The sequence below is a fragment of the Pogoniulus pusillus genome, chromosome 19, assembly GCF_015220805.1.
Source record: "Pogoniulus pusillus isolate bPogPus1 chromosome 19, bPogPus1.pri, whole genome shotgun sequence".
In the NCBI taxonomy this organism is placed as follows: Eukaryota; Metazoa; Chordata; class Aves; order Piciformes; family Lybiidae; genus Pogoniulus; species Pogoniulus pusillus.
Window position 1 is genome coordinate 17,987,414 of NC_087282.1, and position 25,822 is coordinate 18,013,235.

Here is a 25,822-nt window from a genome sequence, read left to right on the forward strand (position 1 = left end):
TTCCTTTTTACATACTGTAAGCCTGCTGTCAGGTAGGATGTGGGGCAGGGTGGCGTTTAGAGCCTGGGGTTAAGCTCCTGGCAGAGGAGTGGGTACAGTAGAGGAACCAGAAGAATGGATGTTTTGCTTGGGGAAGAAGAAAAGAAGGGTAGCAGATTTAGCTCCTAGCAGTACTATAGACTAGTACCTCACATCTGCATGTTCCCTAAAGTATGTAATAACCTGAATGTTGTCTTGAGCTCTCTTGGCTTAGTACATTGGTCTTGATGCAAGCCACAGGCACCACTTAGATCATTCTCTGCAGAAGGGTGGCAGTTCAAGAGCTAGCAGCTGTTTAACAAAAGGGAGAGGAAAGAAAGGATTAAACCAGAAGCTGGCCTCTGGTGGGGCTGCTGAAACATCACTTGTTTGCTGCAGGGAAGTGATGAGCCACGGCCTCCTCCTCCAAGTCCTGCATAGCTGCTGCTCCTTTACCTTCTGCAGTGCAGACCTGGGACAGATACTCTGGTCAGCAGGAAATGACTGAAGTTAGCCTGTTCTCAGATGTGGCTGCAGCAAAGGCCATCCTAATGCTGAAGGCTGTGAAGGTGTTGTGTTCTGGCTTCAGCCTGCTGCGCTGGCTCGGTTCCTGGGTAGCAGCTTCCTGAGGAAGCTTCAGACTGCCACACCTACTGTGTTGCTGCTTTTCATGTTGCAGGTAAATAGATTTATCTCCTTTGCATTACAGTTTGTATCAAATAAAGCTGTACAGCAGCATATGTCAAGCACGCTTTAAACATGTAACAAATACACGCCTCAGAGCTTATGACAGTCTTTCCCTCCTGAGGTGTACTGGAAGGTTCTTTGAGCATAGGAGAGCAGGGCCATGGGTTTTGCCAACTTCAGGGCAATTCAGAACTGCCTTCTAGCTGCTTTTCCTGTCTGCTTGGTTGAGGGTTAAGCACTAAGTCACTGCAACAGGAAAGCAGCAAACAGCAATGCTGTTGATGTTTTGAGACAGGCACACAAGCTGCAAACACCCCAATGGTTTTTAAGTTTCTTCTGTGCTCCGCTCTCTGAAGCAAGCGTTTAGGAAAACAGCACTGCTGAGGACTGGAGATCAGCCTTGCAAACTGCCTCCTGCCTCTCCTCATCACTGCTGGCAGGCAAAGCTGCTCCAGACTTAATTTTAAGTGTCTATGAGAACCTGGCTGAGGAGGAAAAGAGTAATTTTATGGCCTTGAGAATGGAAAGAGAGTTTTCTCCATGGCATTTGTGGAAAGCTTTCCTGTTACTATTGTTACTGTGCTGTTTCTGTTAGATGGAAGCAGCTCCTACCAAAGAGCTGCTTTGGAAAACCCTTTGTAGTCTTTTCCCCATTCGACTGAAACTGCTTTTCAAATTAAACATTAAGGGATAGCATAAAGTAAATTTAGTACAAACTGGGTTAGTACAAATTGGGCAATGAGGCTCCTGAAGGGCCTGGAGCATATGACCTACAAGAAGGACCTGAGGCTGTTCAGTCTAGAGAAGAGGAGGCTGAGGGGAGACTACTGTACAAGTACCTGAAGGAATGTTGGAGCAAGGAGGAGGCCATCCTTTTCCCTGAGGGCAAGCGACAGGGCTGAATGAAATTGTTTCAGGCTGTGCCAGGGGAGGTTTATGTTGGATATTAGGAAGTATTTCTTCACAAAGAGGGTTATCAAACGTTGGCATGGCCTGCCTAGGGCAGTGGTGGAGTCAGCATTCCTGGGGGTGTTCAAGTAGCATGTGGACCTGGCACTTAGGGATATAGTTAAGTGTTGACCCTTCAGTGACCCTTCAGTCAAGGGTTGGACTGGATAATCTTTGAGGTCTCTTCCAAACAGATGTATTCTGTGAACGTCACCCTTCTGCAGAACCTTTACTAACACAAATACCTTTGGGTTTGAGTGATTTCTGTTCTGTGGCAGCTCTCTTGCTGTCTCCTTGCTTTGCTCTGTGGAGAGGAACCCTTGCAGGCCTTGTTGAGTATATTGTAACACCTCACCAGAGAAGCAGGGCTCTGGTCTTGCTCCTTCCCAAGTGCTTGCCTAACTTGCCTAAGAGCAGAATAAAGCTTTGAACCTGCAACCAAAAGATGGGGAAAAGCTGCCTCCAGGAAGTTTTGGTTAGCTTTCAAGTGGAGGCTAGTACCAAAAGTCAGTCATATTAAGTGTGGCATTTGCCAATTAAATTTTATTTTCAAATAGAACACTGAAGCCTTTCAGAGTGCAACCCAAGTCCCCTTTCTGCTGGGAACCCCTGTCCACAGGAGCCCAAGACACTCAGCTCCACTGGAGATGGGGCCCGGACCAGAGGAATCAGGAGTGGCACAGGTTTCCTGGTGGAGCATGACTAAGCTGCAAGTACAAACGCCAAGGTAACAGCTCCTCCACGTTGATTCTCAGTAACTCCATTGTTTACTCTGTGCCTTAAAGGAGGATGTAAGAGCGATCCTACGCCCTCTCCTTGACAGCACGCTGCTGCAAAAAGGTGACAGAGGACTAATGGGTAAAAAGTACTTCAGATGTGCTCCCCCCTGTCTCATCAACAGCACTTTGGTTACCAGAGTGATCACACATTCTGGCATCAGTGCTTTTCATGGCATTTGTGCTGGTGTGACCAGGGTTAGAAGTCAGCCTGCTGTCCTGTGGCATGGATATGACCAGAGAAGTTCTGGGATGAGCTATGTTGCCATAGTCTTTAATCTACTAAAGCATCACAAAATTGGCGTAGCTTAGGCACTGCATCCATTACAAGTGTGTTTTCCATCCCTCCATGGCTGACCTCAGTGATTAAAAAGATGTCCAGACACATCCGTATGGCCATTCAATCACTTGGACTGGACACTCTGCAGTCACTGGATCACTATTAGCTCATCTAAAGGCTGTTCTCCCATGTAGTGTCCACTGCAGACGGGGTTATTCTGGTGTCCAAGCAGCATTTCAGAGCCCAATCTGAATATAAACAGGGTTTGTTCAGGGTCTGTGAAAGCCACAGGCTCGAGTTTCCCTGAGGAAGCTATTCCTGTATGTTCTCTAAATCAAGAGGGAAATTCGCCCACACAGCCAGGGCAGAGATGATCTTGAGTCTCTTGGTCACCTCTGCAGACTCCCGGAAAGGCAGCTGGAAAGAAACCATGGCTCCCTTCTGAAGCAAGGTGTCTTCTGCAAGGGCTGCCACTCTGTGATGGGGAACAGAAAACTCCCTACTTGCCATCTGAGTCACTTCTCAAGTGGGACTGCTATTTAAGAGAGTAGGAACAGTCTCACGCTGATGAAAAAGGGGAAGGGACAGCTGTTTTTCTGAAGATATTTTGAAACAGCCTTGGCCTTTCAGAATGTGAAAAGTGAGTCAAATTCAGCTGGGCAGAGCTCCACTTGGTGAACAAATCGCTATCAGGCAAGCTGAGGTTTTGCCTTTCTTTTGCAGAAGTACCAGCACATCCATATTTCACAAGAGTTTCATTTTCTGAGCGTGACCTCAGGAGCAACAAAGGTAATCTGTGAGCCCTCTTACCTTTTCACAGTTTTGAGCAACCAATCCATCTTCCCAGCATTGCTCCTGGACTCCAGTCCCCATGGGAGCTGCAACATGCCACCCCACTGGGTGTCACTCCTGCCTCCTCTGCTCCAGCCTCCATCCACAGTGGGGCTGAGCATCTCAGGCTCCTCTGGATGAGGGTTCTCAGCAAAGGGCACTGTGAAAGACTTCTCTGGGCCTGACCTCCTCTGGCAAACCAGGCACTCCATCTCTTTACTGAGAAACAGCTTTGTCTGCAACAACTGCAACAAACAACAACCCAGAAGTGGCACACAGGGAGAGTTTGGCTATGCCTGCTCTCCCTGACAGCAGAGAAGCATACATTAAAAAGTGCTGGGGTGGGGGAGGGTGGGTTGGTTGCTTCTCCATCATCAGTTCATTGCCAGGCCTCTTGCATCTCAGAGTAAAGCACTGGCTCTTGCCAAATACCCAGTTCCCTGCAGACCCTTCTAGCCGCTCTCCAAGCGAGCTTCAGAGAAGAAGGCATACACCTGTCTGACAAAGGCCCGCATGCTGGGCAGTCTCCTGGAGCGGGAGTGCTGGGGTCTCCCTGCAGCCCCAGAGTCCCTACAGTCCTGCCCTGTCCTGGCCTCACTGGATGACTTACAGTTGTTGTTGCTGTTGTGAGCACACAGCTGGACCAAGTCATCATCCAAGGCCCCTGCCAGCTCCATCAGCTCCCTGGAGGTGTCTGCCCTCAGGTACTGCCAAGCCTTGCGCCCGCGGTGGTCCCTGTAGCTGGTGTCTGCCCCATAAGCTCCCACCAGCACTTTGATCAGCATCTCATGTCCTTGCATGGCAGCCAGGTGCAAGGGGGTGAGCCCACCACTGGCTGTGGGGATGTTCACGTTGACTGGATAGCCCTTCTTCTCAGCATAGGAGATGACCTGGATGAAGTTCTCATAGTGGCCATGCTTGGCAAGCCAGTGCAGAGCAGTGAAGCCAGTCACAAAGTCTTTCCTGGTCAGCAGGCTGGGATCCAGGTCCAGCAGCCTCACAATGCTGTCTGCGTTGCCCTCAGCCACCGTCAACAGCCACTCATGCTCCAGGGGATCCAGGGCAAGGGGCAGCACATCAGGGCTCTGCTCGGGCTTCTGCTCTTGGTGTGGCCCGGCAAGTAGACTGCTGCCATTGGATGTCTTCTGAGCAGTGGCAAACCTCTTGATGCTGCTAGGGCTATTGTGCTGCAGGAGGATTTCCTTCAGCTCCTTCCTCCGCGTACTGCTGAGGCCAGTGGAGAGCCTACCGGCAGTCCTACCCCAGCTTCCCAGGCTGTGGCTGTCCCAGCTGACACTCCTGCTGGAATCCATCCTCTGCAGTGAATGGAAACGCTCCCTGCTCCCCATAGCACCCGGCCAGAGGTGAGAGCTGCGGGCTAGGCTTGCCGCTCGGGGCTGGGCAGCTTCCAGAGAGGTGAATGTCTGGGCAACGCCACCTACCCTCTGCTCTGCCGAGCCCCGCTCCTGCCCCTGCCGGGCCATGGCGGTGTTCCCGCAGGCGCGGCCGCCCGCTGCCCGCCGCCGCGCAGCTCGCACTCCCCAGCTCTCACCCCGCGCTTCCTGCCCCAGCGGCTGGCAGAGCAGGAACTGACTGCGCGGCGGGAGGGCACGCCGGGCACGGCGGCAGATCCGCGGCGCTGCTGCGCTGCCGGGGTGGTGCAGGTGACCTTTGGTCATGCGGAGTTCGTTGCCGGATGTTAGGCACGGCCACAGCCACGGCTGTCTGCCCCCGTGGGCCCTGCTCACCTGCCGCGTCACAGAGCGAGAGCAGGTGCAGGGACCAGGCGGAACTGCTGAGGTGTGGGTGCCTGGCAGCCCCATGATGGCGTTGAAGAAGCGATTTCATTAACTCTGCTCTGAGTAGTCTCATTTAGCTTTAGTGGCTGAGCATCTGCAGCTGAAGTAGCTGAAGCCTTGGGCCGTGAGAGGTGACCAAATGTAAACTGCTGATAGAATGAATGCTGCTGACAAAGAGCTCACTGACGATTCCCAGAGATCAAAGCAACTTCAGAAGGTAGTGACAGCAGCAGCAAGAAACAGTCGGAAATCAAGAGAGCACCAACCAGACTTCAGACATTGGATTTGAGGTTAGACTTAGGCATGGGGTGAGGGACTGAACTCAGAGGTGTCAGCTGGGGTAGCAAACCCTCTCCAAAAGCACCCAGCTCAAGCTGTAACCAAAGAACTAATAAAAGACTAACCAGAAGCCTTCACTCGGGCTTAGCATTCTCAGCAAGACCTTAGGGATGGGCCCTGCTACAGCAGCCAGGATACTAGTCCTGGGGACACTTCTAGTCCCACCGGTACCCCAAAGCTCAAGTGAGACACCTTCTGGACAGCCCCTCCCCCAGAAATTGCTTCTTCTTGATGTCATGCTCAGGAAGGCTGAAGTTACTGCCCTAAGGGGCTGCTTTCTTGGTGGCTGGTAGGTCTCTGTGCTGTAATGAAGACCCAGGACAAGGCAGTGGTTTTTGTCCTCTGACACCCAATGTTTCAGCCCAGTGGTATTTTGCCTTCTTTTCTTATTATAATTAATTTTCCAGCAAGGCCTCACATCCAGTGTTGTTGGCAGCTACAGCCACCAGCAGTTTGTACCCTGACTCCATTAGGAAACAGGACAAATTCCTCTGCTCTAAACACTCCTATTCCTCTTTCTCCCAAAGCTTTTATTACCCTTGACTCCTCAGCCATCCATAGTGTGGCTGACCTTTCGCCAAGTGGTTTTATGGCTTGTCAGGCAGCAAGACCAACGCCTGCCCCTTCAATACTTTATATTTTCTAAGTTTTATCTCTCCTCCAACATGTTTCTGATTGGTCATCAGCCCTCAGGAGAGTTGTGTCTTTTACCAGCCACTGGGACCAGTTTCTCCAGTGTGTGTGGGGAGCTGGCATTATCTCATACATCCCACATGATAAGTGGTGAAAACATAATTGTCCCCTTGCTCCCTTTCTCACACTGCCTGGTCCTGTCCCTGGCTGTTAGTGGCTTTTGCAGACTCGAGGAGGCAGAGAACTTGACCCACATGGCCATTTATAACACTCATTGGGTGACAGCTGGGGAAATAAGGCATGAAACATAGATGCTGCTTTAAGGGAATGAGTGCACTGCCAGTGCAAAGCAAAGCATCCATTTAGGGCCACCCAGGTTGTGCCTGCATTAAGGACCGGTTGCCCTTGCAAGCTCTGACCAGGCTAAAAATGAGGTGCCAACTTTTGGGGGCTTTACTCAGGGGTCACAGTGGCTGCGAAAGTTATTTGCTTTGGGTAAGGGCCAAATTTCTTCTGTCTCAGCCTTTGTTTGATGCTTGTGCTGGCATCAAATGAAAGGCAATCCAGGTGCCTGCAGCTACATCCTTAAGGCAGCGGATTGGCTCATGTATGCCCTGCCTGCCGGCCCAGAGAGGTGAGCTGGCATCGAAGGGCAGGCAAAAAGGGCCGAAGTACTTGAAAAGTGCCATGGTCTAGCCTTGAGCTCTGTGGTAAAGGGTTGGACTTGATGACCTGTGAGGTCTCTTCCAACCCTGATGATACTGTGATACTGTGAAAAGATCAGCACAGCTACTACCAGCTGCGTTCCTGGGTGAGTGCGAACCATGCCAACAGCCCATTCCAAGGCAACTAGATGTGAAAAGCATATGGCCATTCTATTTCACACAGCGGCTGGGAGGCCTCAGACTCTTATACCTAAAGCATAAGCTCTAGAGCAGCCTCAGAGCTGCACGTCTCTTCCCCTGCCAGAGCCTGGCTCAGGAGCTGGCTCTGGCAGGCGCGCAGCCCGCTTTACCGGGGGGGACACCATCCAATCGGGCAGAATGCCCTCGGGCCTGCTCTGAAGAGTTGGTGCGGGGGCACCCATGGCGGTGCTGGGTGCATGCAGAGCCCGAGAGGCCGTGGGTGGAGGTCGGGGAGCGTGGAGGCTGCGCGCTCGCCAGCCCAAGCCTCCCACACCGCTACCTCAGGCCCCTCAGTCCCTCGCGCCCCGCCACACTGCGGCCGCGGCCCCGCCCGCAGCTCGGACTGCACCATCGCTGGCAGCCGCGGCGGGGGTGCCCACTGCCAGCTCCGAGCCTCCCGCAGCGGGGCGGCGGGACCGAGAGCGGCGGGAGGGCGGTGGCGCCGGGCGGGGCCGGGGGCGGTGGCGCGAGGGCCGCGAGGCTGGGCGGGGCCGCGGGAGCGACAGGTCCCCCCCGGGCGGTGCTGCGGTGGGCGCGCCCATAGCCGCCCGCCCGGGCGGGGCGGGCCCTGTGGCGGGCTGGCAGCGATGGCGGCGGCCGAGGTGGCGCGGCAGGTGAGGGCGGCTGTCGGGTGCTGCAGCCTCCAGCCTCCTGCGGGCCGGGCATGGCCGGGGCAGGGGGCAGGAGCGCCTGATATGGCCGGGGCGGGTTCAGGGTGCGTCGGGCGGGGCGCGGACTGTAGAGTTACCGGTCTGGGGCCTCCCGCGGTCTCCGGGGATCGTTCCGGGGCAGGCTCCTCTGAGGTTCAGGGTTTTGGGATCACTGCTAAGGAAGCTGGAGTTGCCACGGGCACGAGAGTTTTACGGTTCTCCTCACTGGCCGTGAGGCAGCGACCCGAGCTGATGACCGTGGTCCTGCCCTGCCGATCCCGCCGTCCCTGAGCCCCGCCGCGGCCGCAGAGGTACCCGCAGCGCAGCCCGGGGCTGGGCACACTGCCATGCTGGGGAGGCCTCATCCTGCACTCTTTCCCTGGGCTGGGGGCCCCTCTCCAGACCAGGGTGCGGCCGTGGATGAAGCACTCCTTGGCATGCCCCTCTTTCCAGGGATGCTCTTCTCCCAGAGAAACGCTCCTCCCGTGCTCGTTAGTCCGTGATGCGGGGAAGGTCGTCAGGAGCTGTGGGAGCCAGCGCCGAACATCGGCACAGCATCTCCCTGCTCTTTGTCTTTGAGGTCTCCCTGCGGTGTCGTGCTCGGCTGTCCGTGGGCACACCTGCCACCGCCGTTGCCCTTCTGCCTTCCGAGCATGGCGCAAAGCTCTGCGTGTTTGTGGAGAATTATCCAGAAGAGGAGCAGAGGGAGCTGAGCCACCTCTGCATTTGTTAGAGAAATACTGAGGAGGAGTCGTCTGTAGCACACTTGCATGCAGAAGCGTTTTGTCTGTGATTTGATGGGCTTCCAACTTTTGTATCCATGTGTTAGTACAGAAATAATGCTTGAGCAGAATGCTTGCCATTTCGTTTTCAAAGCAGTAGGTTTTAGCATAAACTCAGTCTTGTTGAACGGGTAGATGTAGCCGTTCCTTGCCAGTTTGTGATGTTGTTTCCTCTTGGACATACCCATTGCCTTGTATGTGACTGCCAAGGTATGTAAAGTGACTCACTTGCTCCTCTGTCTTCTAAAGAATTTGAGTGTTAAGCTTTCCTAAGATAATGTACAGGAGCTGCAGACATCTGCTAATGGTCTGGAATTAATTATGATACAGAACAGCCTCTCTTTGAAGGTTGAAGGAAAAGCTGGCTGTGAGGCAGACATGGAATTGGTGTGCTGCAAATTGGAAGTGTCTTTGTCCAGACAGGCAACTTACCGGCCCAGGTCTTGGGCATCCGGTCATAGCTGTGGTTCACGGAGCAATCACCCTTAACATCCTGGTGATGCAGAGGGCTGCTCTGTGTGTGATGATGTGGTTAAACATGTGCGAGAGCTGGGGCTGAGTGTGTAGAAGAGCTGAGGCCCCCATCCTGCCTCTGTCCTGCAGAACCCTTGATTTAAGCCTGTATTTACTGTGGAGATGGTCAGTCAAGCCTGCTCATGCCTGGGCGAGCAGAGCGGCCCTGTCACTGTCAAGCTGAGGCCCCTCTGCTGTCCTCTGCCAGCGTGGAGGGGGCAATATTTAAATGTCGACACAGGGTATGTGCCCACCTTGCTCCTCGTGGCTGGAGAATGGGCATAGAGGACCAGCTTGGTGGGCACTAACTCAATTTCTGTAGTGCAGATCAGAGGAATCATTAAGACTGCTGATACAGATACGTGGGTTTTAATGCTGAAGGAGACTTGTCCTGGGAATGTATCCAAACAGCATGGCACTTCTGCAGCCCTTTGGCAGGGACATAAAGAAATGTAATTTGAAAGCTGTCAGCATTTGAGTTTTTAGAAGCACTTGACCATTTGTGAATGCTGAGTGTCTGGATGGTGCAGTGTGCCTGAGGAAGGTGGTCAATGGTCAGGACCTTTGGTGAGATGTTTCTGACTTTTCATGGTGGCCGATTCACAATTACTTCTCTCCCACTTTTCTGTTATTTTTCTTTTATATGTGTCCTGACACTTTGTTATCAGCTGAGCAAGGAAAAGAAATACAAACATTCTTGCTTTGCATTTATCTCTTAAAGGATGTTTATACTGTCTGCTGGATAATTCTGTCATTGCATAAGAGAATTACACACTTCTACAAGTGAGAAGTAATTGGTACAAGTGTTGCTCTAATTTACTCTTTAATCAGGGCCAAATGCAGTAACTGGAAGTGCATGCCAGAGTGCTGAGGTCATGAAAGGAATCTGATATTCTGGCTTAAACATTATGTGAAAAACTGTAAAACTGTGTTGTGAAAACCTGGTTTCAGCTTGTACCTTGCTTTGATATTTAACTTCTTGTGCAAAAGATATCTTAGGTATAAGGGCTTAACCTCCTGGGTCTCAGAATTATGAGGGGTCAGGGGGGCAGGGAAGTGGCTGCCGTGAGCATTGGCAGCAGTGGGAGCTCTAGGGGCACTGCTTGGTTTGTTTTCATTCCATGCTGTGGTGTTTGTGACTATTTGGAAATCCTCAGAAGAGAATCTCTAAGGCCTTGTGGTTTGAAGTGATTCTCATCTGGGGAAAGGTGGGAAGTTGTGTCAGAAGTACTAAATGTCAGTTGTCAGTATCCTAAACAGAAATGCTCTTTTCAGTTCACTGCGGAAGAAATATTGTCTTGAAGTCTTTTAGAGCATTGTCTTGCTGTTCAGGCTTAATTTGGACACTGGGTCCCTTGGGTTCAGAACTGTAGCATTCTTATTTGCATGGATATTGCCAAGTGGAGGTTTTTCCTTTGCCATGGCATCCTTTTTCATCATTCCTTTAGTCCAGGCCACCAGAAATTGCCATGAATATGGAGTGTTGACATTTGCGATGAGCAGCACCATTGTGTGTCTTGGAGAGAAAGCTCTGCTTTGTCTCCACAAAGTGATAATAACCTCTTGGGGCTCCAAGCACTGTACCTACATATCCTGTGAAGCAGATCCAAGGACATCAGGGGGTGACAGCACTGTAACCTGTGTGTCCTGTAAAGCAGATCAAAGCAGAGACACATATTCAGCAAGATTCTCCTGTAATAGTTTTTTCTTCCCAAGCACCCTGGAGCAATTCAAACATCTGGAGTCTAGATCTTACCTGATCTATGTAAACTAATATTTAATGTGCAGTGCTTTCAGACTTGGGGTAATTTATTTCATTTTCTTTGTATTCTCCATATACTTCTGATAGTTGTCTGTAGGAGTTAGAGTGGGCAGTGGTGTTTTCTGTGGTGCAGGCGAGCCCCAACAGAAGATGTGTAAATCTTCCAAAGACAGGGAGGAAGTAAAATAACCTCTCCAAATGGCTACTCCTTACTTTTAGTGTGTGACAGCTTTGCCTGGTGATGCAGCACATTAGCGTGTTGCTCTTTTTGTTCTTGTTTGTGGCAAAAACACTTTGCTTTCTCCAGAGCAACAGCAACCCATTTTATCTGAGGGGGGTCACTGTATATATGGGGGTGAAAAAAAGGCATCTGGTGTCTTGGTGTGGTGCCAGTGTTCTCAGAGATCTTGTCTTTGTCTTCATTCCAAGAAGATACTAACTTTAAAATAGAGAGTACGAAAGGATTCTTGGCCATCCAGCACTTACTGATGCTGGTGGGAAAAGTCTGCACACAGGCAACAGTTAAACCTTCCTTTCCTTGATGAAGTTTAAATTTGACCTGAAAGATTGTCTTTGAAGGTAGATAATAGAAGATAGCTCTTGAACACTTTTTCAGCCAAAAGGTTATTAGCTCAACATATTCTCCTTCCGTTTGGAACAAGGTAATCCAAATCTACATTGAATGTACAGATGGGATGACTAATCGCTGTGTTCATATGTTGTTTATGATGATGCTGTTTATATATAGCAGTGTTCTGGATGCAGAGACACCACTTGATGCGTGCAAACTGGTGCCTTGCACTGTTTTTTGGTGGATCACATAGAAGAGGTTTCTGTTCACAGGTTTGTGATTGCTGACAACTTTCTGACATGTGTCAAAACTAGTCTGTCCTTAAAACATGCTTTTCTTTTTTTCCCCACCACATCAGATCTCTCCATGGCTTGGCCAAGCAGGCTTTGGATTTTTAGCCAGAGTAACACAGTCTACCTCATGGCAGAATACTTACCGTGAAGGCTCAGCTACTGTGACTGGAAATTGCATTTTGCAGTACTTGTTTCTTGGCCTGTAGCAGATGTGTTGTGGTTTAACTGCGTTATAAAACCATAGGTGACTAGAAAAAGAGGCTACAGGAAATTACTTGGAGGTTGAATTCTGTGTGATGGTAAATGCCTTCTCTCAGCCCGGAGTGGTTTAACTTCTACCATTTGTTTTGTTCCATCTGCATCACACTTATATTTAGAGATGAGGAAAAGATGTGTTCTTAATGAGAGCCTACACTCCCACCCACGCTTCCTGGGGAGAGTAGCATTCAAACAGTCTTCCAATGGTGCAGTTTTAAGGCTGAGCATTAAAAATACACTTGGTATTTCTCTTTCCTCTGGAAGAGTCTGCCTGTGGTTCTCTCTTGTATCTTTGTGGACTCTGTCCATCCATCTGTTCAACAGGGCTGTGATGCTCTTGCTGCAGATTGAACACTGCTGTGAGTGCTGGGCTTTGGTTTTGATGAAAGCACTTTAGGAAGGTTGAGGTGTGTCATCACAAAATCTCTGTGCCTGACAGTTACCTTTTTGCTTTAGCTCTTGGTGTGCATTATTGGTTCTCGGAGCTGTGTATTCAGAAGGTGAACACAGAATCTGATAGGGAACTTGTGTGCCTCTCTGATGAACATGTCGTTTGGAGGCAAGGTGCTTAGGATTTAATAAAGCACCATATTTGGTGAACATCTTGGCAGGAAGAGTCAGACTAATACACAAAATATGGCTAAGGGGAAACATATTTACACATTACAGGGTGGTAAATATGGTTAATGGCTGAAGTGCATTTGGAGTGTCATATTTGGAAAAAAGAAACACACCAGCAAAACAGTAACAAAGCAAGTAATCATAATCTGACAGGCTACTGTAGTAAATACAGCCCTTAGGGGGCTTTTCCTAGCCTAAATTACCAGTGTCATTAAGGAAACAGGGAAAACCAGTATGCTTGTTCCTATGAAAAGGCTTTCAAGAGATACAAAAACATGATTTTGAAACAAATAACTTGCAAATGACACCCTATAAACTATTGCCTTTTGCCTGTAGTATTTATGGCAAACTGGTGGTGTCCCTGAAGGGCTACAGGGGAGTTTTCTCTGACACTAAAATACGTTGTCAAGAACAGCCTTTGCTCCAGTGAGGGGAAGTACCTTTTAAGGGGGTTGCAGAAGGGGAACTTTGCAGTGCACACAAAGCCATAGGGTTAGCACCAGTTCTTCACTTTGCATGTTGCCGTCCCTGGGGTTGAGACTCCTCAGTTTATTACTGGCTGCTGTGCAGGTTTGGAAACCTTTGTGTACAACAGTCTTCGTGCAATGGCCAGGTGAAAATATCTCTGCTTCCCTCCAGAGCAAATGGCTGTGGAGCTGGAAATGGAGCTTAGCCCTCCCACTTCCCTGGACAGAAAGGGGACAAACACCTGGCCAGGAAGACCAAGGTAGTGGTGTTGGGCATAGGAGAGAGCAGAGCGTGGGAGCAGCTTCTCAGGAAGTCAGTTGGTGGCTGGGCAGGAGTAGCCCATGTCTCCCACCAGGCAGGTTTGGGTACCTCTGCTTTCAGTCACCTGTGCAGACTGCCTTCTGATGGGGCTGTGTGATTACAAGCAGCTCAGTTCTGGACACGTTTTCTCAGCTGTTTTTTGCTTGTTCAGTTTCTAGCTTTGACATACACTCCAAAGCTAAGATAGCAACACAGAGCTGGAGAAGACCTACTATGTCTCATTAATGCCCATGCAACCATCTTCCTTGCAGCTTCCTTTAATGATCCCTGATTTTCTGGTGCTAGTAGCCATTTTCTATGTCTGGACAGTCTGAAATGTTCATCTTTGCATCAGTATGGAAGATGCTATGTTTGATAGCTTGAAGACTGTTTGCTCTGTCTGTGCTGCTGCACTTGAACTTTGCAGAGGCATTGTGTCTGTGTTGTTCAGGTACTAGATGTAGGTACGGTTTTCCTAACTGTAGCTAGTTTGTATCATGTCAGGTGTGAATGTGAATTACATGTGAGTTACAATTCACACTAAGTGAATTAGGCTTATAAGAGGAGGCATCATTCATAGAATGAGTTGGGTTGGAAGGGATCCTAAAGATCATCTAGTTGAACCCCTCTGCTGTGGGCAGGGACACCTTCCACCTTACTGGATTGCTCAAAGCCCCATCCAACCTGGCCTTGAACACTTCCAGGGATGGGGAATGTACACATTGCAGTGGAGAACTTCCTCATATCTAATGCCAACCTACCCTATTTCAGTTTAATATATAATGAATACATTTCTTTGCAGAGGGGGTTCTTTTTTACTTCAGTTTAAGGCGAAACTTGACTGCATGATTTTCAAGAAATAGATGTTTTGCAGCCTCTTTATTTGAGGAGCTGTGTTTGGGTATGTGTTTTGTGCAGTTTTTTTCCTGACAGGGCTGTCTGCTAATGTGCAGCAAATGAAACTTTCTGTTTGTGCTGTCTGCATTTGCTCTGGAGACAAAAGGAGCACACTGCCATGATTTACAGTGTACATGCACATCTCTGCTTGGACTGTGAAGTCGATTCTACTTGGGAAGTCTTCAGGTTTTGTACTTCTAAGTTTGTTTTGCCTTTGTACAGATGAGTGTATTTTGCTTGAAAATGACCCAACAATTTGATTCTATTTCAGGGTGAAGGCTGTCGTACCGTCCCGCTTTCTGGACATGTAGGATTTGACAGTTTGCCTGACCAGCTGGTTAATAAGTCAGTTAATCATGGGTTTTGTTTCAACATCCTGTGTGTGGGTGAGTATTTCCAATCTGAGGAGTCCTCTCGCTGAAAGGGCTTCTCTGCAGCTGGATGTAGCTTGTAGGTGACAGGGTTAACAATGTAGCTTAGATTTAAATTTCCCCAATTGTTGTGTCTATTTCCAGTAACAAGATTTACTGGTGCCCGTGGAAATCCCTGCCGAGGTTATGCAGTTTCTACCAAGCAGTAAACCACAGAAATAAAATGCCTAGAATCCCAGACTTTTATTGTGATCTTTAATTACCTAGTAAGTTTGAGTGTCATGTTTTAAAAAGACAATAGATATTCATGCCAGCCAACTTTGTCCTGAGGTCCTGTTCAGATAGAGATAAGATGATGATGATGATTATTATTATTATTGTTTTAACAAAATGCCAGTCATGCTTCTTTTAAATCACTAAAAGCTATGGGTTTTTTTTCTCCTTCCTTCTCTTCATACTTGAATTAAATTAGTATCTGGCCAAGCCTTAGCTGTTCAGACCATTACCCAAACTGCATGTGGTATGGATCTCAGCTTGAGACCTGGCACTGTAGTAAGAATTTGTGTCTGTCCCTGCAGCATCTGCCTGTCTCACAGGTCTTCCTTAGGTCTAGGATCCCAAATGGTCCCTCATCAGAGGCAGTCCTAAGTAACATAAGTGAAATCTTGTATGGCTTTGGTGCAGTAGTTTGGCAAGGTGGATAAGAAAATTAATAATTAATAGGACAGTCAGTTTGATTTACTGGTGCCAGTGCTCTGCTCCTGGAAGCAGGACATTATATTGTGGCCATTGCTGTGTGAATTAAGCTCTGTCTGCAGATGCTGCCAGCAGTGCCTGGCATGTAGTAATTGAGGATACTTCCTGGGGATTCATCCTAGTTGGTGGTCAGCTCTGCACCTGCATGGATGTTGTTTGTCCCTTTTGGTGAGAGATCCAGCTCATGGTATGGACCTGGTGTTTGCCCGGGGCAGGGTTAAGTCTGAGACAAGAGTGGAGCTGAGCTCCTGTTAAATGCAGCTGAGAGGAAAACTTCCCCTGACAATGCTATTCCTGTGAGATGATAAACTTTGCTGACAAGTGGAGGTCACTGTCATGCTGAGTGGCAAGGTGATTTCCACTGTACATGAATATGATATGACCTAGTGAAACTCTTATCCCAAAGACTGAAGTCTGAAATATATTTTCTTTTTCATTTATTGAGCTGCTGTGGTTGGTTGGTTGGTTGGTTTGTTTTCCCTACAAGTTATAGGGGTAGTAGTGGATGCCTCCTGTGGCTCTATGTTCACTTTCATGTGTGGAGAGGAGTTGGATGCCTCTGCTCTCCTCTTTGCAGATACCTCTGCTTTCCTCTTTGCAGGACAGGAATGGAATGCATTAATAGCTTGTTGATCTGAATAACAAGGGCTTGCCAAGATCAATGTGCATTAGTTATTAATGTCAGTCTTTTATGAATAGCAGTAACACAGACATGGTCAATCTTGGCATAAAGAAACTTTATAGAAAAATGCAATAAGCTTCATTAGAGAATGAGCAGCAGATCCTGAGCTGAGGAGGTCAAGCTTTAAAATGTCTTATAAGAGTTATCTACTGTCTTTGTTAACTTGCAGTAACAAAGTTAAACTCTTAGATATACTGGAGAAAGAAAACAAATAGTCCCAGAGTCCATCTGTCACTTACTCTGTTCAGTCTTACTTGTTTGGAGCAAAAAATTGAAACAACAGAGAGCAAATGAGTATTTGAGCCAACAGAACAACAGCTGATCCCATAGTCACACCACTAAGCATGACAGAAAGGCACTTCATTGCCCCCCATTTTTCAGCTGTATGTGATATCTGTTGGAAGAAAACTCCAGTGACACTTCTGCTTTGCACCATACTGGATGTGAGCCATGAATTCCTCCAGCTCCTGGCTGAGAAGCAAGGGAAAGCTTCAGAAATGACTGTCAGCAGCATGCCCAGAGTGGAGCAATTTTTAGCTCTTAAGCTGAAAGCTGTCTCTCTTTTGAGACTAGAGCCAAAGATAGAATAAATGAGCAAACCTCTCGTAAGTTAGGGGTTGCAGGGGGTTTTTCCTCAGCACAACCATTTTCTTCCAGAAGTTTCCATGATAAAATGTTAGTTGCCTTTTAGTTCATTGCAAAGGCTGCAGAAGTATTTAATGGCTGAGACCTTCTGTGCTGACTATATTTCTAAGCAAGATGGGGGAAAGAAAGAGGAAGAATAGACTGGCACTTTTAAATGTAAACTTCAAGAAAGATGTTGAGGTGCTGGAACATGTCCAGAGAAGGGCAACAAAGCTGGTGAGGGGCCTGGAGCACAAATCCTATGAGGAGAGGTTGAGGGAGCTGGGCCTGTTTAGCCTGGAGAAGAGGAGGCTCAGGGGTGATCTTATTACTGTCTACAACTACCTGAAGGGACATTGTAGCCAGGTGGGGGGTGGCCTCTTCTCCCAGGCAACCAGCAATAGAACAAGGGGACACAGTCTCAAGTTGTGCCAGGGTAGGTATAGGCTGGATATTAGGAACAAGTTCTTCACAGAGAGAGTGATTTCCCATTGGAATGGGCTGCCCAGGGAGGTGGTGGAGGCACCGTCCCTGGGGGTCTTCAGGAAAAGCCTGGATGAGGCACTTAGTGCCATGGTCTAGTTGGTTGGATAGGGCTGGGTGCTAGGTTGGACTGGATGATCTTGGAGGTCTCTTCCAACCTGGTTGATTCTATGATTCTATGATTCTTCAAATGTGGACAGTGTAGATTACAGTTGTATTAGATTAGTATCCCACTATAAGCAGGAGTTTTCTCCTTCTTCTCTCCTGGGATTTACAGGGGATTTGTTTTAACCAGCCTATTTAGTGCAATAAGAAACAGCTCTTTTTTTTTTTTTGCAGAAATACCTTTTTTTGGCAGAAATACCAGGGGCTGTACCACAACTGCTTGAGGTCTCTCACTCCAAACTGCTGCTTGGCGTGTGGGAGGTCCCACAGATTGGAGAAGGGAGGGCTGTGCACAGGTTTCTTCATGCAGAGCTGCCATCTGCTCTTCAGCAGGCGGATTTCTGTAGGGTGATGAGCTGTAGAGCCTTAAAGTTGCACAGTGGTTGGTTTTGTGGTCAGTGGTGCAACCAGCTGAGGAGGGAAGAGGATTTCTCCAACCGAAGAGCCATTGGTCTCCTCAGTCCAATGATACTGGTTCCCTGGGGCAGACAGCAGCAGCTGGGAGCCAGGTAGACTTCTGAAGTGCTTCGGCATCTTTTGTGAGCCCACGTTGCTCCTCTTGTCACCGCAGCCCATCCACGGCTTTCTGATGGGTGAATTTGCAGCATCTCTGTGCACCTGTCAGATGAAAACAACTATTTTTGTCTCTCTCTGTGAGAGATGGCCTTATCAGGCTGGGCTGCCTCAGGGCTTGTCTCAGCAAACCTGCTACATCAGATTAGCTCCCATTTCTTCACATGAAAGGGCTGTGCATGGTTATGCATTTTCTTTAAGATTGAATTATTTGGTATCTGGAGCCATGGTGGTTAATCTTGTGAAGGACAGGTGTTGCTTTCTTGTGAAAGGGCGCTCTTGTGAGACCTGCTCCATGCCTTTGAACAGGGAAATACTCCAAAGGCTCCTCTGTACTCCCAGAGGGAACTGAGGATGATATGACTGGGGCCTCTTGAATCCTGAGTAGTGTGGAGAAGGAGGCCAGCAAGCAGTTGTTTGTTGTTTCACTTAACATGTACTAGGGGAAAGCAGATAAAATCTCTAGGCACAAAAAAAGGAGGTATGGCTTTTGTAGTATATAATTCAGCTTGCTGCTGCAGGGTGCTTAGGATGCCAACATTTCTGTAGGAGGAGGAAGCCAGGAGGTGTACTAGCACAATGCTACTAATTTTGGTTTGGGAATCTGTGAGCTTCCCAAAGAACCATTTGCTGTGAGCACAGCTTCTTCTGTTCCTGCACCTTAGCTGCCGACCAGCACTAGAGACAGGTATGGTAGCACAACATCTCTGCCTCTCACCTTGCCTCCATCTCACCCAGAATGGCTGGTGTTGGGTAGCACTCTTGTTGCTTGCCTGCACTGCACGGTGTGTTGCTTTGCAGTACTGATGGGTGGATCACTTGCTCCTTGCAGCACCGGTGCTTGCTGTCTTCTGGCATGGGCTGTGCCTGAGTGACATCCTGCCCAAGTGACATTGGGAGGGCAGTCTGTTTCTAGAGCAGAGGATTTGTGTGGAGCAGCTGGAGGGAGGAGAGTGGCTCTTGTCCCAGCTGTTTGTGGCAGTTGTGTCACTGCTCTGTCAGTGAGGGATTTGATGAGCTGTTTCTGTCTGAAGACACCATATGCTTGTGCAGTTGGAGCAGAAGCCTGTCTCAGGAGACCAAGAGGAGGTGCAAGAATCCCGGCACAGTGTCTCTAGTCTGGCACCGTGCTGGGTGCTGGGAGTGGATGGTGCCTTGTGGGCACTGGTGGAGGATTGCTGTGTGTCCAGAGCCTGACTGGAGTGCTGTCTCTTGCCTTTTTTTTCCCTTTGATATCTCTGAAAATGGTCATATTTGACAGCAAAAATCCATCCTGTGATGAAAGGTGCAACACTACAGCTTTTCAGTAGCTGTCAGAGCTTCCCGGTGCAGTGTTCTGACAGTAAAGGTCACCCTCCCTGCCCTGTCCTCCCCACAGTGCTTTGTCAGCCCTGCTTCAGGAGAGCAGACTCCTGCTGAGGTGCCTAATCCTTTGTATAGGTTTGGAGATCAAACCACCTGTGTCAGGCTTATAGCCTGACATCAATAAATAATCTTCCTGCCAAGGACACCTCTCGCTCAGTTTGCATACACCGCTGCTTTTGCGTGGTAGTTCTGCCTCCCTTAATCCCCATTCATTGCTTCTGCTTTTTGGAGAAGAGTCCAGTGCTGTCAGCTGGAACAAGCACAGACTACTTGTCCTTTTCATTGGACCATCTGTGCCATCTGGACTTCTGTCCTTACAAGAAGCAGTTGGCACCATTTACATCTTTTAGCCAGCAGAAAGTTGCCTCTGTGCAAGGCAGAAGCTCCCAGGAGATTCGGAAGTCTTCCCTCCTGCTGTGTTGCCCTTCAAAGTAGCACCATTATCTAGCTCTGGTCCTACTTAACACAGCATAGCACTTCAAAGCATCTTCAGCGTTTTACCATCTCCTGTCACTCTGTCAGTGCTAATGTCATTTCTTTTAGGTGAGACAGTCTTTCCTTTCTGCATCCTCCTCTTCCTTGGCAGGCTTCGGTGCCATGCTCTGTCAGTGGGGTTCTGCAGTGCAGGGATGGATGTATCTGCTGGCTGAGTGTCATCTCTGGTGTGGAGACTTCATGTTTGAGATGAGTTGTAAGTGTTTGGATGAGCAACTCCCACCTATAGAAGAATGCCTTACCTGTTCAGATCTCCTTCCAAAAGGAAAACCTCAGTGTGTGAATTCAAAGTTGTCTTTGCTGGCTCTGTGTAGCTGGCAGGAGGTGGAGTATAAAGGCATGTTATGCCTTAAAAAATCGCCCACATCTCATATGCACTTCTGGCCCCTCTGATAGTTAAAGTCAATCCTGTGGAAACAGCACATTAGATTGATTTAAAGTAGGCAATAATGAATAGGTTCAGGATGCATTTAAACAATAGTTTGGCCTCAGATGAACACCTTTTTCCCTAAAGAAGGAGGGAGGCAGGAACAAGAGGTGGCTTACAAAGTCGTCCCGGAAGCCAGGGTGATTTACACACATCCTTGTGTATCCGCTGCAGAGAGCAGCTCCCTGCCCTGATCACCACTGCTGTCACCCTGTCCTGCAGCCCTGAGACCTGGGGCACAGGCTGCTGGTTCCAACCTGGGAGAAGACTTTGCAGGGTAGTGTGTGGGCAATGCTTCTACACCCCAGCAATGAACTCTCCTGTCTTGAGACAACCTACCAGGGATCCTGGCATTTTCAAGCAAGCAGCCAACTCCCTCCCTGCTGTCCCACCCATCCCTTGGCAGGGGCTCTGGAAATGTTGCAGCCTTCTCAGACTATTTAGGGTTTTTCTTTTTTCCTTTTTTTTTTTTTTATGCTGCTGTTTTCCTGGAATCCCTGAGAAAGGCCTGGAGGGTCATGCAGGATGGCTGCTGTTAACTCTCAAAATCCCCATGCAAACCATGGCAGTGCTCTGGTCTGTTGTCTCTTGTGTTCCTGCTCCCTCTTTGGGTCAAGTGGAACCCCAGAAGCTGAGCCTATGAAATTTCAAGTCAGTGAAGAGCTTTCTGTGATCAGTCATGAGTCTTCTGGATGGTCCAGCTCATTCTTCCAATGACAGAGATAACCATGTGCTTTGCTGGGTCCCCTTCCCTTGCTTGGGTTGGTGTGAAGAGCAACTAGACTTGTGGCTGATGTGGCCCTGTATCAATCAGCAATAGAGTACAAGCTCTTAGATGGCTCCTGGGCAGCTCTGCAGTTCATTGACTTGAAAATCTTAGTGTGTCTTGCTGCCTCTGGGAAGATATTTGATACACAAAACCGGCAGATGGAGACCACTCAGCTCCCAGAGCAGTGGAGGTTTGCCCTGCCTGTCATGTACTTCAGCCTTGAGTGAGAGGAGTCCCTTCTGGGGGCCAGGAGTGAGGAATTTGTCTGTTGCAGGGGTAGGGCTCAGAGGGTTGGACAGAGAGGGTGGGGAGGAGTTTCCCCTTGTTGAATTGGTCATTTCATGCAAGTTTGGATCTGTTGCAGAGCTCTAAGCCCAGAAAAACAAGAAGCCCTTTTCTTTTGAGCAGAGTAGGAAAATGATGAAGTTGTCTTGGTTGGGAGCTGAGGGTTTGAGGAGGGAGGGGAAGGCTGCTTCAGCCAGACACAGTCTCCCTGTGGTCTCACAGCAGGCTGGAGGAGCAGTCCTCACAGTGGGTGGGGTTCATCTGGCAGTCCAGAAATCGACATTTCACCAAAACACAACAGCCCTCACAGGGCAGCAAACCAGACTCTGCTTATGGGTTTAGCACAAGGTCAGGTCCTTTGAGCTTGGAAAGCTGTCCCTGAGTGTGGTAAGGGAGGCTGCCCTGTGGAATGAGTGCACAGAGGGCTTTGTTCCGTTCTTGAGGTCTATCTAAAACAAACCTGAGACTTGTCTCAAAAGATTTGTCTCTTCTTTCCAGACAAGGAAGCAGTTCCCTGATGATAGACAGAATCCAAATAGCAGTTCCAGAACTTTTGGAAGTAGATTCTGGAGAGTTGCATAGCTTGCACAGCCCCTAAGATATGGAAACCAGACGTTACTGAAAATGCCTCCTCCCAGCCTAGAAGGCTGATCCTCCAACTCAGTCTGTTGGGGCACAAGAAACCAGCTGCACAACTTGCTGTAGGACTGGGAGCAGCTCTCAGTGTTTCTGCATGGAAGGAGGCTATTTCAGTGGCTGGCTGTTAGAGGCATATTAATCCAGAGCATCTTTTTTCCAGAAATGGCAATGAGCCCCATTCTCCTTCCCAGTTTTTAGTGAAAACAGCATCTTCTGTAGTGTAGCTGTGGGTTTATGCAGGCTCTGAACAATGCTTTCCTCTTTGCCTTTTCACCTCTTTCTTTTCTTCTCTATTTTCTAACAAGATTAATGGCCATTAGACTGTGAAATGTAATTTGCCCAGAATACAGACCTCCCATTGTACATGGCTTTCTGCTCGCCAGACGATCCCTTTGGAGCATGACATCTGCTTTCATCTGCTACAATTTCACCCCTCTTAATGTTTGGAAACTGAAAGGCCAAGACATATTAACACTCATCAGAACATTTCAACTCTCTTTTTCTTGGCTAGGGGAGACTGGCCTTGGTAAGTCCACCCTCATGGACACACTTTTCAACACCAAGTTTGAAGGTGACCCAGCATCACACTCACAGCCCGGGGTCCAGCTGAAATCCAATACCTATGACCTGCAGGAGAGCAACGTCAACCTCAAACTCACTATTGTGAGCACAGTGGGCTTTGGGGATCAGATCAACAAAGAGGACAGGTGAGTGAAAGGGGAGAGAGGCTGTATCATGAACAGGCTTTCACATGCAGGGTCTCTCCCTGTGACCTAGTTTGGCCTGACTGCACTGTAAAGTTTTCCTCCTTCCTTCTCATGGGTTCTCGTCATCTCTTTGGCAGAGGACACGCAGAAGAGAAGACAAAGTCTGTGGTGTATCAGCATTGCTCCAGCTATCAAAGTAGCTTTTCTATGCTCTCAGAGCAGTATCTGCCCTGCTGGCAGCCAGAAGAGTAGAGAGCATCTGTGCTTGTTTCTTTTGTGTTCTGCTGACCATGAGCTGTTAACCAAACTGCTAGCATGGCCCAGTGACTGCTTGGCTGAACAGTGGCTTCAGGCAGGGCTTTTCCATGTTGCCAAAGGAAGCACGATACATGTGCAGTGGGGTACCCCAGGGAAGCACCTCTGGCACCTCACATCCCAGCATCACTGAATCACGGTGATAAAGGGGTGTGCAGTTCCATCAAACCATCTCCAAGGTGCATCTTCACAGAGGCATTGCAGATGGGATTTGCTTTGTTGTGGGTCTGCTGGATACTCCTTTCAGTTTTAAGACTCACTGATGTCCTTTACACATGAATCTGACAGGCTCTGTACTTCAGATGACCTTGCAAAGGAGTCACAGGGATTTTCTGCCCCAGAGCTCTGGACAAAGATAGTGCAGAACAGAAATGTGTCTTCCACCTGTGAGAGCAGCAAGCTGTTCACTCTCTGAGTGCAAGCAAGAGTTGGGCACTGCTGCAGATGAGTCTGCATTACCATCTTAAAAGTCTCTCCCCCTCAGGCTTAGAGTGTGAGGGTCCACTTTCCCTAGAGAGGATGCTGCATCTCCTGTCCTCTACTCGATCTCCAGTGCTGTGGTTTGTTGGACAGGCTAGAGTCTGATATAGGACCACATCTCCTTGTCAGTAGTGCAACTTTAACATTTCATACAGGTGGGGAGGAAGGGAAGTGGAGAGGATTGGTCTTGGGAAGTGAAATCTAATGAGCAGTTTGCTCTGTAAAAGCAAGCAAAGCAGCACTGTTTCTACAGATCTTGCAGTCAGAGAAATAACTTCATTTTTGCCTTTCAATGAAGCTATAAGCCCATCGTTGAGTTCATTGATGCTCAGTTTGAAGCCTACTTGCAAGAAGAACTGAAGATAAAGAGGGTCTTGCACAATTACCATGACACACGAATCCATGCGTGCTTGTACTTCATCGCTCCGACAGGCCACTCACTGAAGTCCCTGGACTTGGTAACAATGAAGAAGCTTGACAGCAAGGTAGGCACATTTACTGGGTAGGTTCACTATGTCTGTGACTGAAAGGCTGTTGGTTTTCCAGACCACATCTCTCCACCTTGAATGGCCCTTACACTAGTGGAATTTACTGGTTGGCAGATAAATACTGTAGATTTATTGAGCACTTTTAAGTTGTATTGCAGACTTGAGAAAACTCCATGGAGCAAAGCTGAGGACTTCTTATCATTCTTTTTCTAGGTGAACATCATTCCCATTATTGCCAAATCTGATGCCATTTCCAAGAGTGAGCTGACCAAATTTAAAATTAAAATCACAAGTGAACTGGTCAGTAATGGGGTCCAGATCTACCAGTTCCCAACAGACGATGAATCAGTGGCGGAGATAAATGGGACAATGAACGTAAGTGACTCAGTGCTTCCTCCTCTCCCACAACAGCTCTGTTACTGTAGGGGTTGGTGGCCCATATTGGAGTGCTCCTTTAATCTATTTTCCCTTTTACTTTGTGTCCAGAGGATCTCAGAGTGATCCCATCCTTGTAATGTCATGCTAGGCAAGCAGACTATCTTTTAATACCTTGCTTGTCCTAATGCCTTTGTGTAGAAGGCCATCCAGGCCATGAGTTAGATGGTTAGGCCTGTCTGTGCAAGGCCAGAGACAGACCTGGGTTATATTAATCAGATGGGTATTACCTGTCTGGTGTGAGAGGTGGGCTGCCTACAGACATGCACCTTTTCTGCTCTTTGGCCTGTGTGTTTCCACACCAAACAGTTTTGCTGTCCCGCACCAGTGTTTCCTGCAAAGCCCTGCCTCCACGGGTGTCTCCTTTTGCCTGTGGTCATCCTTTCAGCAGAGGCACTTCACCTGACTGTCTCTGGGACTCCTGTCTGCACTGAGTTGCTGGTTTCTTGTTGGTTGAGTTACTTATCTAGGTCCTTATTCTGGTTTGGCTTTTGACTCTGGTGCTTTCAATCAGAATGGTTGGAGAGAGGGATACAGTGAGGCTGGTTAGAGCAGCAGCTTCCCTTGAGCTGCATCAAAGTGCTCATGTGAGACAAACACAAGGGTGGGACACACAGGACTGTCCATCCCAGTGGTTCTTCTCTTCCCTAAAGATCTGCCTTTGATCCCTTGCGGAGTGTAGGGAGAAAGGCAACGTGCACAGTGCTTCATTTCTCCCCAGTGCTTTCTCATTTTGCTCTAGGATTTATCTAGATTTCAGTCCATGCATCACCTGATTCCCTACCACCAATGAACTTCCAGGATCCCATGAAAAGGAATTGCACAGCTTAACCAGCAGTGCCTGAGAAACAACACACAACTCAGGTCAAACGTATTGCAAGGTGCTTGCTGCAGGTGCTCATTCTGGCTCTGGCATTCTCAGAGCTGCCTGTGACTCTCTGAAGCCATCCCCTGGTCCCTTTGGCAGTGCATCCTGACCATATTCCCATTTTCCAGAAGGCTTGTCACAGAAATCAAATAGGAAAAGTTGTTTGCTTAACTCCTGTTGATGAAGTACAAGTCTAGCTGTTGTGCTTTTGTGTCATATCTTGATCTAATGTTAACAGTTGTAGAGTGCTGTGAAGAGGCTTGAAAGAAATACGAAGTTTGTCCCAGTGTGAGAGCTGTCAGTGGTGGTTTCCTGGCCAGAGTAGTTTTGTGATGGCCTCTTTCTCAGTGCTTGGTGCTCTATCAGTGCAGGAATATAGTTAGTCCTGAGAACACAGGTGCAGCATCACTCTGTCATTAAGCAACCAGAGGTCTGATGACAAAGGGAGGAATCCTGTCTTCTTGGCTCTTTGGGGAGGTGGAGGTAAACTTCTGTTTCTTTTCATCCGTTTACCCATCTTCTGGAAGGGAATTGCTGTTTTGAGTCATAGATGTTCAGGCTTAT

The 25,822-nt window shown here is 48.6% G+C and overlaps 2 protein-coding genes across 9 annotated transcripts in view; one reads left to right on the forward strand and one right to left on the reverse strand.

The window, feature by feature from the left end:
- Positions 1-3,865: 3,865 nt before the first annotated feature.
- SOWAHD (sosondowah ankyrin repeat domain family member D) lies at positions 3,866-5,024 on the reverse strand. Its single transcript, XM_064159514.1, has one exon. The coding sequence runs from the start codon at positions 5,022-5,024 to the stop codon at positions 3,993-3,995; it is 1,032 nt and encodes a 343-aa protein (XP_064015584.1). The 3' UTR covers positions 3,866-3,992.
- Positions 5,025-7,736: 2,712 nt separating this feature from the next.
- Positions 7,737-25,822, forward strand: part of SEPTIN6 (septin 6) — a 33,223-nt gene continuing 15,137 nt past the window's right edge. For all 8 annotated transcript variants that reach the window (XM_064159519.1, XM_064159521.1, XM_064159517.1 and 5 more), the window contains exons 1-5: positions 7,737-7,830; positions 14,603-14,717; positions 22,477-22,672; positions 23,766-23,952; positions 24,169-24,330. In XM_064159519.1, the coding sequence (XP_064015589.1) occupies positions 7,804-7,830; positions 14,603-14,717; positions 22,477-22,672; positions 23,766-23,952; positions 24,169-24,330 (687 nt within the window). In that variant the 5' untranslated portion in view covers positions 7,737-7,803. The remainder of the gene's footprint in view (positions 7,831-14,602; positions 14,718-22,476; positions 22,673-23,765; positions 23,953-24,168; positions 24,331-25,822) is intronic.